The sequence below is a fragment of the Triticum aestivum genome, chromosome 6B (genome assembly GCF_018294505.1).
Source record: "Triticum aestivum cultivar Chinese Spring chromosome 6B, IWGSC CS RefSeq v2.1, whole genome shotgun sequence".
Lineage (NCBI taxonomy): Eukaryota > Viridiplantae > Streptophyta > Magnoliopsida > Poales > Poaceae > Triticum > Triticum aestivum.
The window spans coordinates 191,754,986-191,767,744 of NC_057810.1; the positions used below are offsets into that span (position 1 = coordinate 191,754,986).

Genomic DNA, 12,759 nt, shown 5'->3' on the forward strand with positions numbered 1-12,759 from the left:
GGATGGATAATTATGTTGGATGACATTCATCATGTAACATTCATAACCTAGAGCGACACAGAACTAGCTCCAATTCGTCAATGTAATGTAGGCATGTATTCTGTATATGGGCATACATGCTTATAATAAGAACTTGCATGACATCTTTTGTCCTATCCTTCCGTGACAGCGGGGTCCATAAGGAAACTAGGGATTTAATGTAGCGACCACGATCCCAATGGACCGAAGTCTCTGTGCTTAAGTGTCATCCCTGGATCGGTAATGCTGACACACACAGTACTCGAGGAATTATAACAGAGTTTAATCACACAATTATTACATCGAGTCCTCATAAAGAGTATGATTACACAAAAATAACATGGCTGAAGGCCATTGTGACGCCCCCGATTCAATCGTACACTAATCATACACGCAAATGTGTACGATCAAGATCAGGGACTCACGGGAAGATATCACAACACAACTCTAGACACAAATCAAAATAATACAAGCTTTATATTACAAGCCAGGGGCCTCGAGGGCTCGAATACATAGCTCGATACACAAGAGTCGGCGGAAGCAACAATATTTGAGTACAGACGTAAGTTAAACAAGGATGCCTTAAGAAGGCTAGCACAAAAGCAACACGATCGAAGAGGCAAGGCCACCTGCCTATGACCTCCTAACTACTCCTGGCCATCGGCGGTCTCCATGTAGTAGTATCCGTCGGCGGTGGCATCTGGTTCCAGGGGTCCACCATCTGGTTGCAACAACCGGAAAGAAGAAAAAAGGGGGAAAATGGGGTAGCAAACCAACCGTGAGTACTCATCCAAAGTACTCACAAGCATCAGATCTATACTAGGCATGCATTGGTATCAAATGGAAGGTTTGTATCTGTGGGCTGAACTGCAGAAAGCCAGAATAGAGAGGGAAGGCCTAGCCTATCGAAGACTAGCATCTTCAAGCAGCTCCGAGCATCTTGCAGCATGTAGAAGAGTAAAGAATAGCAGTTTATAATTAACAAACATGTTGTAACATTAATGCCCAGAGATCCTTCCTCGACTCCCTGCGAGAAAGCAATCCCGAAGCCACATATCTCAAGTATCCATTTGTAGTTGTATAAGATCAGGATATAAGTCTGAGCGTCTGTTACCGTGGACACGGCTAATATTAGATAATATTCCTTGCAGGGGTGCACCATGTTTTCCAGCACACTTGATTACTCTGGCCGGACACACTTTCTGGGGTCATGCCCGGCCTCGGAAGATCAACACGTCGCAGCCCTACCTAGGCTCAGCAGAGAGGTCCCCGCCGGTCTACCTCCTAAGCACTCCGGGGTCTGGGCCCATCGCCCGTTACACTCCGGGTCGTTGCACACAGGGAGGACCTAGGCACCACCTTTGGGGTGCCGGCCTAGCCGTGCCGTACTGCTGAACTTGACGTCTGACAAAGCTTCGGCTGATACCACGACGCCGAGGTCCATAACTATTCTCACGTGGTGATTGGTGCGTAAAGGCCAAAGGCCAACTCAGAACAAATACCCAAACCATAGTGTATTATTAGCTTGCGGAGATAAGCAAAGACTCACGATCGAAGTGACCCCGTCGCCCCGTCTCATGGACTTACGGCAAGGGCCCAGAATGCCCGGCCGTGCCATGTAACCATCTTGCGGGTGCTCTCCGGGCCCGCCCGACTTTCACCAAGGTCTCAAGTAAAGTCAATTGTAACCGTGTGTCCAAACATCAAGGGGAAAACCCTAGGAATCACCCATGGAGGATTCCACTCGATGTAATCATCAAGATGAACGTAAGAGGATCCACCCTCGAGGTTCACACTTGAGGTGTTGCACGACAGAGCCGTATCGAGAATGGTGAAAGAGGAAATCACCCTCGTTGACCACGACTAAATAGCTACACTACAGAGATCTCATCAAGAGTGATGTATGAGGTTCCACCCTCGTCACTCGATGGTAACTCTGCAGAGTCGAGCAACAAAAAGGGGCGTGATGTGATGTGAGGTGTCAGGCTCTGGTCGTCGATCACGTTGATCGGGTCATCGATGATGAAGCAGGGGCAACAAGGACAAGTGGGGGTCACTGATGGATCACTAACCGACCTATACTAAGTAGTTTAGGTTAAGTAGGTAAGGTACAACAACAGGTTACAAAAGCAAGCTATGCATCAGAATAGGAGCAATCAATGACAGTAGCAAAATCTAATGCAAGCATGATAGAATGGAATGGGTGATATCAGGATGATCAAAGGGGGGGCTTGCCTAGAAGCTCCACTGAAAGGGAAGAAGAGTCGTCGTCGACGTAGACGATCACAGTGGCATCAACAGCGGTCTCGGGGTCTATCGGAGAGAAGAGGGGGAAGAAATAGTAAATACATGCCAATATAAGCATAACATGACTATAAGGGATGCTAGGGGTGTTCTAACGCGGTGTTACATGATACCGGCGCAGGGAGAAATATCCGGGAAAGTTTTCCCGGTTCCGGAGTCTATTAGACAGATGAACCGGAGGGAAAAGGTTGCATTTTCGCTATGCTAGGGATGTGTGGCGGATGAACAGACCATGTATTCAGATTCATCTCGTAGTTCTGAGCAACTTTCATGTATAAAAGTTTTTCATCTGACTTACGGATTATTTTAAATGGTTTTCTAAAGTTTTAGTAATATTCTGAAATGAACAGATTTAATTAAAATGAAAACAGGGTTATGACATCAGCATGATGTCAGTAGCCAACAGGGCTGTTCACTGGGTCAGCTAACATGTGGGTCCTGGTTGTCATAGACACAGTTAACTAACAAACTTTAATTAGCTAAATAGGTAATTAGACTTAACTAAACAAAATTAATTAAGTTAATTAATTAATTAGCTAATTAATTTTATTAATATATTTTTTGTTTGTTTTGTTTTTTTACAGGAAAATGGGGCTGGGGGCCCCACTAGGCTGTGACCCGGGGGGGTTAGCGGGTGCGGCTAAACGGGCGCCGACGGGGCCCCAGGCGCGCGGTGCGAGTGCTGCCCGGGCGCTGACTGAGCCCAACGAGGCAAACCGCAGGGGGGTGGCACAGCCAGGCACAACCACGGGCGCGTCCCAGGCGCAGCCACGGGCGCGGCCCCAGCGCGGGACGACGGGCGCGCAACAGCGGCAGTGGCAGAGCTGTGCGGCCGCAGCTGACGAAGGTGGGAGAGGCGGGGCGCGTGCTGGGCGCGGTGAGCACAAGACAGGACGCAGGGACCGTGTCGACCGAGGCAGCGTTGTATGTCGTCGGGGGAGGAAAGGCAGAGAGAGGGGTTCTCACCCCCGTTGTAGATGAACTGGGGGTCCGGCGAGGCGCGATGACGAAGCCGAGGAGGAGACGAAGACGAGGCGATGGGGGCGAGGCAGTCTGGTGGCGGCGGCGGCGGGGTCTGGCGACGGCGATTGGCATCAAGGTAGAGGCAGCGGCGGTTGGCCCCGACCGGATCCATGCAGGGGGAGTCCGGGATGAGTGCTGGAGAACGTGGAGGCGCGAGATCCGGCCAGGTCCTGGCCGAGGACGGTGGCACAAGGACAGGGGGAGGAGTTGCGGGGCGGAGGCGGCGGTGCGGTGGTCCGGCGAGGTGGCCCTGGGCGAAAGCGACGGGCAGCACCGCGGGGTCGAACGACGGCGGCGGGATCGGGTGCCCCGACCCAGATGGGATCGGGAGAGAAAGAGGGGGAGTGGGGAAACGTGAGAGAGTGGGGGTTGGGCTAGGGTTAGGTCGGGTGGGAGTCGGGCCATATAGGCCAGGGAGGGGTGTGGGGAGTGGGCCGGCCTGGCCGCCCGACTGAAAGGCCAGTTGGGCCACGAGGCCCACTCGGAGAGGGGGGGTTTATCTTGTTTTTCACTTTTCATTTCTTTTTGCAATTTTTTTTAGCTAGCAAGTCTATTTTGTAAAATGTGGGACTTGCCCACATAAATAACTTGCATTAACTAGCTCTGCCACAAAAAGTTAGGGATACCATTGCGTTTGTTAGAATTTTTCATAAATGGAAAGGTATTTGAATATATTGCTCTAGCACTGAATTAATTAGTTTAGGGCATTAAACCGCTTTATAAAAAATGTTGGTCCACCACCAATGTTAGGAAGTGAATATTTGTCACATGATCAACATTTTGGTTTTTCATGTTTGTGAAACTTTGGATTGTACTTAGAATTTGAAATTTGAATTAGGACCGGATTGAATCAAAGGGGAAAGACTTAGGAAGGACAAAGCTCAACACAACATAGGGTACCTGGGGCTATCTCATTGAACATGGCATAGAGGCACCTCTCGAGTCGAAATTCAAGAAAGACGTCGAGAGCAAGGTAAGGAGGTGCATTAAGAAGCTTCAACCGGGTAGGCAATCATTCGTTGCCTGAAATAGAGGGTGAAAGGGGGGTTCAGAACAATGGGAACAAGTATTGCGTCTGATACCAGAATAGATCACTAGGAATGTGGCTCATGAATTACATACGAAGCTAAGCGCGAGGAATAACTTAGAAAATAGGGATGTATAGGAGAGTCGGGTTTCGATCATGTGGAACTGTGGGTTATGGGCCCACCATGTGGGTTAAAAGCAGGAAGGGTGCTAACATTTTGCACGGTCTTGATAGCAAGGCATGTCTAACAATAACCTGTCAGTTACGTCGGCAACAACATTGGTACCAAGGGCAAGGGACGAAGAGAACCATTTTCCTGCTCGTTAAGACAAGACGGACCAATAGGCAAAGTTCTCGTCCATCGGTGGCTACCGGAATGTCATCAACAATAGTAACAAAGTCTTACTGACAGAGTTGTACACTGAGGTGTTTACATAACCAGGGAATTATCACTGCTCGGATATGTTAGGTTACAAGAAAGGTTAAACAACGCAATGGAGACTTGAATCAGTTATCGGTGTTCTCGAGTGCCTAACAACTCAGAACCCGTGGAAAATATGAATCGGCGAGAATAATAGTTGATGAAAAACTCATAAGAAGTTATGTAGTTCTGTGATATTCTCGAGATACCAGAGGGTAACACTTGAAGGTAGATCAAAGTAGAGGCTTGACAGGTGAAATGATCTAAAGAAGACAAGTACTTTAACTCGTCCGAGAAAAGCAATCAAAGGATAACAGTCATGGTCGGAACCACGGTTGCCAAGGACCAAGCATAGATACAGTATGAACTCATCACAAGGGGATCACTATTACAAGAAGCTTCCATGGTAAGTTCCACACCGGGTCCATGGGCATGAACACAAAGGTTCAAGGTCGACTCCCACTTCATCAATGCATAACCTTCCATTTACTTCTCGTCTTTGACGAAGTTGTAGGGTCAAACTTCATGAGTAAATAACTCAAGATCGGAGTAGAGCATGATTGAGGAAGCGGAAGATACAATTGACCAAAGGCATTATGTATCCGAGGAAAGGCTCACAAGGTTACTGTATATGAAGGACGATGTCAGATAGAACCCCACAAAAGATCTGGTGGTTCACAAGGGATCTGATGTGAGCATCAGTACTCAACCAGAAGAAGAAAGAATGCAAGGATAATAGATTATAGAAACAACTGACTAATTCTAAGCTCGAATGCAAAGGGGATTGTGATTTCCAAAACAGGGGATCAGAAGTAGAGGCTCTGATCAAAGACAATTAAGTAGAATGGACATAGACCAACAATCAATCAAGATTTGATTTGTTTGAACACCAGCTCATGTCCGAAGTGACGTCTGAACCAAGGGAAGAATTTTAAATAGGACTGATGATCGCGAGCATTCACAAACTAATCGAATGAAATGCTCGAAATTACGATGACAAAGGATGCTAATGAGTATCGCTAGACATACGGAGTAACCATAATGCAAGCAGATAAGGAGAACAAGAGTAACAGGCTACTGAGGATTTTCGGAAGATCGAATGATATTCCAAAGAATTTTGTGAAACACATGAACAACTGTGGATGAATGGATACTCGGTAAGCGCGACTAATTATCCATAGGGGTATTTAGGTGGCAAAGAGCTACAAGGCAGTAGGCACAACAGATTCTCAGGACAACAGAGAGTAATTCGGGGCACCTTGAAATAACAAGAGCAACTGGAGATGAAGGTATGAACGACAACATAGGTAGTTACGCATAAGGATTTATCGGTGGTAGGGATCGCAACGGCAAAGGTTACAAGGGACTCGGTAAAACATCGGAGAGTATCTTCAGAACCTTCTGGTGTACCAAGTAATCATCTGGAGTGAGGGGCTCTACGGAAGAAAGTATTTACGAGAACCTAGAGTTGGAGTTAGAAAAACCATTTGACCTGAATAGAATAGAGATCAGAATCCCAGAGTATAGAAGATGAATAAAAGATCCTAATACCACCCAATGGCGACGTGGGCCCGTAAGGCACACAGTCATGTTAGTAAAACCATTTTTCAAACGCTAGACTCAACTTCGGCCAAGGAGTTGGAAAGGGGGATCCTACAGGTAGTCGGCTCTGATACCAACTTGTGACGCCCCCGATTCAATCGTACACTAATCATACACGCAAATGTGTATGATCAAGATCAGGGACTCACGGGAAGATATCATAACACAACTCTACACACAAATCAAAATAATACAAGCTTTATATTACAAGCCAGGGGCCTCGAGGGCTCGAATACATAGCTCGATACATGAGATTCAGTGGAAGAACCAATATCTGAGTACAGACATAAGTTAAACAAGGATGCCTTATGAAGGCTAGCACAAAAGCAACACGATCGAAGAGGCAAGGCCTCCTGCCTGGGACCTCCTAACTACTCCTGGCCATCGGCGGTCTCCATGTAGTAGTATCCGTCGGCGGTGGCATCTGGCTCCAGGGGTCCACTGCTACATCTTGAGCTTGCGTTGGTTTTCCTTGAAGAGGAAAGGGTGATGCAGCAAAGTAGCGTATGTATTTCCCTCAGTTTTTGAGAACCAAGGTATCAATCCAGTAGGAGGCTCCTCAAAAGTCCCACGCACATACACGAACAAACAAGAACTCGCAACCAACGCAATAAAGGGGTTGTCAATCCCTTCACGGCCACTTGCGAAAGTGAGATCTGATAGAGATAATATGATAAGATAAATATTTTTGGTATTTTTATGATATAGATTGGAAAAGTAAAAGATGCAAATAAAAGTAGATTGAAAGCTTATATGATAAGAGATAGACCCGGGGGCCATAGATTTCACTAGTGGCTTCTTTCAAGATAGCATAAGTAATACGGTGGGTGAACAAATTACTGTCGAGCAATTGATAGAAAAGCAAATAATTATGAGATTATCTAGGCATGATCATGTATATAGGCATCACGTCAGTGACAAGTAGACCGACTCCTTCCTACATCTACTACTATTACTCCACACATCGACCGCTATCCAGCATGCATCTAGAGTATTAAGTTCATAAAGAACAGAGTAATGCATTAAGAAAGATGACATGATGTAGAGGGATAAACTCATGCAATATGATAGAAACCCCATCTTCTCAATGGCAACAATACAGTACGTGCCTTGCTGCCCCTGCTGTCACTGGGAAAGGACACCGCAAGATTGAACCCAAATCTAAGCACTTCTCCCATTGCAAGAAAGATCAATCTAGTAGGCCAAACCAAACTGATAATTCGAAGAGACTTGCAAAGATAACTTAATCACACATAAAAGAATTCAGAGGAGATTCAAATATTTCTCATAGATAAACTTGATCGTAAACCCACAATTCATCGGATGTCGACAAACACACCGCAAAAAGAGTTACATCAAATAGATCTCCAAGAAGATCGAGGAGAACTTTGTATTGAGATTCAAAGAGAGAGAAGAAGCCATCTAGCTAATAACTATGGACCTGAAGGTGTGTGGTAAACTACTCACAACTCATCGGAAGGGCCTTGTAGATGATGTAGAGGCCCTTCGTGATCAATTCCCCCTCCGGCGGAGCACCGGCGAAGGCTCCAAGATGGGATCTCGTGGATACAGAAGGTTACGGCGGTGGAAATAGTTTTTTGTGGTGCTCCTTGAAGGTTTCGGGGTATGTAGGTATATATAGCAGAAGAAGTAGGTCGGTGGACGCTCGAGGGGCCCACGAGGGTGGGGGCACGCCCACCTGTAGGGGGCACGCTGGGCACCCTCGTGGCCGCCTCCTCTGTTGCTTGACGTCCACTCCAAGTCCCCTGGATCACGTTTGTTCCAAAAAGATTGCTCCCAAAGGTTTCATTCCGTTTGGACTCCATTTGATATTCCTTTTCTCTGAAACACTCAAATAGGCAAAAAACAGCAATTCGGGTTGGGCCTCCGGTTAGTAGGTTAGTCCCAAAAATGATATAAAAGTGTAAAGTAAAGCCCATAAACATCCAAAAAGGGTAATATAATAGCATGGAACAATCAAAAATTATAGATACGTTGGAGACGTATCAAGCATCCCCAAGATTAATTCCTGCTCGTCCTCAAGTAGGTAAATGATAAAAACAGAATTTTTGATGTGGAATGCTACCTAGCATAATTCTCAATGTAATTTTCTTTATTGTGGCATGAATGTTTAGATCCAAATGATTCAAAATAAAAGTTCATATTGACATAAAAAATAGTAATACTTCAAGCATACTAATCAAAGCAAACATTTCTCCTCAAAATAACATGGCCAAAGAAAGTTCATCCCTACAAAATCATATAGTCAGGCTATGCTTCATTTTCGTCACACAAAAATGCTCTCATCTTGCACACCCCCGATGACAAGCCAAGCAATTGTTTCGTACTTAAATAATCTCAAACTTTTTTCAACTTTCATGCAATACATGAGCGTGAACCTTAGATATAGCACTATGGGTGGAATATAATATGATGATGGAGGTTGTGTGGAGAAGACAAAAAGAAGATAAAGTCTCATATTGACGAGGATAATCAATAGGCTATGGAGATGCCCATCAATTGATGTCAACATGAGGAGTAGGGATTGCCATGCAACGGATGCACTAGAGCTATAAATGTATGAAATCTCAACAAAAGAAACTAAGTGGGTGTGCATCCAACTTGCTTGCTCACGAAGACCTAGGGAATTTTGAAGAAGCCCATCGTAGGAATATAGAAGCCAAGTTCTATAATGAAAAATCCCCACTAGTATATGAAAGTGACAACATAAAAGACTTTCTATATGAAGAACATGGTGCTACTTTGAAGCACAAGTGTCGAAAAGGATAGTAACATTGCCCCCTTTGTTTTTTTATTTTCTTTTTTGGCCTTTGTCGGTGTCAAAACTGGCGGATCTCGGGTAGGGGGTCCCGAACTATGCGTCTAGGCGGATGGTAACAGGAGACAAGGGACACGATGTTTTTACCCAGGTTCGGGCCCTCTTGATGGAGGTAAAACCCTACTCCTGCTTGATTAATATTGATGATATGGGTAGTACAAGAGTAGATCTACCACGAGATCAGAGATGCTAAACCCTAGAAGCTAGCCTATGGTATGATTGTTGTTCGTCCTACGGACTAAAACCATCCAGTTTATATAGACATCGGAGAGGACTAGGGTTACACAGAGTCGGTTACAATGGGAGGAGATCTACATATCCGTATCGCCAAGCTTGCCTTCCACGCCAAGGAAAGTCCCATCCGGACACGGGACGAAGTCTTCAATCTTGTATCTTCATAGTCCGGGAGTCCGGCCAAAGGTCATAGTCCGGCCATCCAGACACCCCCTAATCCAGGACTCCCTCAGTAGCCCCTGAACCAGGCTTCAATGATGACGAGTCCGGTGCGCAAATTTTCTTCGGCATTGCAAGGCGGGTTCCTCCTCCGAATACTTCATAGAAGATGTTGAACACAAGGATAGTGTCCGGCTCTGCAAAATAATTTCCACATGCCACCGTAGAGAGAATAATATTCGCACAAATCTAATCTGCTGACTTATTCCGTAGCGTGACATCATGCCACAGCCAAGCCTTTATTCGAATCGTTTTACTGTCCCACCTCAGCACGTTTAGCGAGGCGGTTTCCTTGGCATGTCTTGTCAAAGCAGAGATCATGTCCCCTTATTCTGGGATTCTCATCAATACGGGTATGGGTAACCCAACCGCGCCATTAATCACGGCGCTTGGGAGATAAGCGAGTTTTACTAGGCTGGTGGGGGCACATAGTTTCGGCCGCCCATATAAGGGGATAAGAATCCACCCTTTCCATCTAAGCCTTCCTCCTCCTTCGCTTATCCATTCATGCGTACTCGAGCTCCAGCGCCCAAGTCCGCACTTCCCACCTCAACCTTCTCCAATCATGTTCGGAGCGGGAGGCAGGTGGATGGCCTCCTCCGTCATGGAGAGGCACATCAAAAAGTTGAGGAAGGCCGGATACCTGTCTTACGACATTGCGCACCAGCTCCCAGATGAGGGGCAGCTCATCCCCACCCCCAGGCCCCATGAGAGGGTGGTGTTCCTCCCCCATTTCCTCTATGGACTGGGCTTCCCTCTTCACCCATTTGTTCGGGGGCTCATGTTCTACTACGGCCTGGATTTCCACGATCTGGCCCCGAACTTCATCCTCAACATCTCGGCGTTTATCGTCGTGTGCGAGGTCTTGCTTTGCATCAAACCCCACTTCGGCTTATGGCTAAAGACCTTCAATGTCAAGCCGAAGGTTGTGGGCGGCCGGCAAGCAGAGTGCGGAGGCGCCATGGTGGGCAAGATGGCAACGTCACATGGCTCGAGGGCGCCTTTGTGGAAACCATCAAAGGGTGGCAATCAGGGTGGTTCTACATCACCAAGCCGCATGACCCTGCATGGGCAGCGGCCCCTGAATTTCGATTTGGCATCCCCACACGGCTCACCTCATGGAAAGAGACGGGCCTATCATGGGGTAATTCGGCAGAGGTGACCGGACTCCAAACCTGCGTCAAAGACCTAATCGACAAGAAGGTTAAACTTGTCACCGTAGTCCAGGTCATGCTCTTCCGCCGGATCCTCCCGTGTCAACGACGGGCTTTTAATTTGTGGGAATTCGACCCGGCCCAGCACCAAACTTTGTCCAGGCTCTTCGACACAACGCACGAAGATGCCTGGAAGGTGCTTTTCAAGAGCTTTGAGGTTCATCCTCCCATTACCGAGGATCGCGGATTATGTGCGAAGCGCCAAGCCAGCGCAGTAAGCTGAGTTTACCCATTACAGGGTACTTGTTTTTCATAGTTTGACTCTATGCGGGATCTAAACTCCTATTCCTTTAACAGGACTGGCAGAAGAAGGCCGGACAGATCGACTATCCGACTCCTTTGCCCGAAGGCCCAGCAGACGCATGCTTGACGAAGCTGCTAGTCCCGGCACCTCATGTGGTGCCGGAGAAGAAGGCCAAGAAGAAGGCCACGGGAACTCGAAGGAGCTCCCGGCGCCTGGTGGTGTCGGACTCATCGCCCGACGAACCCAAAGCGCACTCCTCCTCCGAAGACGAGGAGGAGGAATAAGAAGCCTCTCCCCCTCTAGCGGGGGGAGGAAAGAAAAGGAAAGCCGCCCTAACTGGGGAGGCCGGAGGTTCCAAGAAGGGGAAGACCCTTCTCCCGGACTATGCCTCCGACGCCGACGACGGCGGAGAGGAGTGGCCGTCCAGGGCCAAGCCCCTGGCCAAATCGTAAGTATCCGGATACCAGAATAATTCATGGTGTTCCTTTATTTGCACAGTACCTTCTGACGCCGAATATAATCATGCAGTCCGCCCAAGGATCAGCTCGACGATTCGTCGAGCGGCTCCCTGGATTTGTTGGATGTGAATAGTCTTTCACTCCTGACGGCTACCTCCCCCCCCCCCCGCCCTATGGACGAAGCCGAGGTGGAGTCCCAAAAGGGGCTAAGCCAGGAGGAGGTGGTCCTGGAGGCGCAGCAAGGCGACCTCCCGGACTCCAGGCCCAAAGGGGATAAAACCCTGGAGGGATCTAAATCCGGCCCTGAGCCGGACACCATACCGGAACCTTCAGCGGTTCCGGAGTCCGGCAGGCAGCCCCTTCGTAAGAAGGGCAAGCCTACGACGCCGGCGGCCTCCGTCCAACCGGAGGCGCCGGACAATTTGTTGGAGGTGCTTAACGGCGCCTCCATCGACGAGGAGCACCGTACTGTTATGAGTGCGGTGATCCAGAAGGTTCAGTCCGCCAAAAGCGGGCTGCCAGAAGCCTGTGCCAGCCTTTTAACAGGCTTTGAGGTATGTATTTAAAATATGTAAAAATGTTACCGCATAGACAGTAGCCCCTGATGCTCAGTTTGGTGTTCGGAAAGAAAAGCCGGACTAAGGATCTAAAAAGATATACGCAGGAGTCTAACATAAATATGTCAATATGGGAATGTAGGCTGCGCTGCTCACCTCTGCCGCACTGACTGCGGAGGTCGATGCATTGAAGCAGAGCCTCGAGCGGTCCGAGAATGAGCTCGGCCTTGCCAAGAAGCAGCTCGAGGACAAGGAATGTAGGTAGTACCTTACGTAAGTATATATAAAAATATCTGGTTGCAAATAATGACAGGACCAATGTGAATGTTACAGGGGCCACAACTGAGGTGGCGACCCTGAAGGAAGTGTTGTCCAAGGCCGAAGACAATGCGGCCATGGAGCGCACCGAGCGAGAGAAACAAGAGGTGCGGGTGGCGGAGGTGCGGTAAGAGCTCAATGCTCTCGTGAAAAAACACGAGAGTTTAGAGCTTGACTCAAAGACTCGCGAGTCCGAGCTTGCCTCGGCACTTGAAAGCGCCAAATCTGCCAAGGCCGAAGCCCAAAAAGCCCTCCAGGAGATTGAGGCGATGAAAAAGATA

At 47.9% G+C, this 12,759-nt stretch overlaps 1 protein-coding gene across 1 annotated transcript; it reads right to left on the reverse strand.

The window, feature by feature from the left end:
• Positions 1–628: 628 nt before the first annotated feature.
• On the reverse strand, positions 629–4,652 carry LOC123139085 (protein TRACHEARY ELEMENT DIFFERENTIATION-RELATED 7A). Its single transcript, XM_044558894.1, has 3 exons — positions 4,639–4,652; positions 3,289–3,719; positions 629–739 (listed from the first exon to the last, which is right to left on the reverse strand). Exons 1-3 carry the CDS (start codon positions 4,650–4,652, stop codon positions 666–668), a joined length of 519 nt encoding a protein of 172 aa, XP_044414829.1. The 3' UTR covers positions 629–665.
• Between the last annotated feature and the right edge of the window lie 8,107 nt (positions 4,653–12,759).

Coding starts and splice junctions, on each gene's coding strand:
- LOC123139085 (XM_044558894.1), bottom strand. Junction 740..3,288: donor CCAGTTCATCTACAACGGGG/GTGAGAACCCCT, acceptor TGTTGCAACCAG/ATGGTGGACCCCTGGAACCA.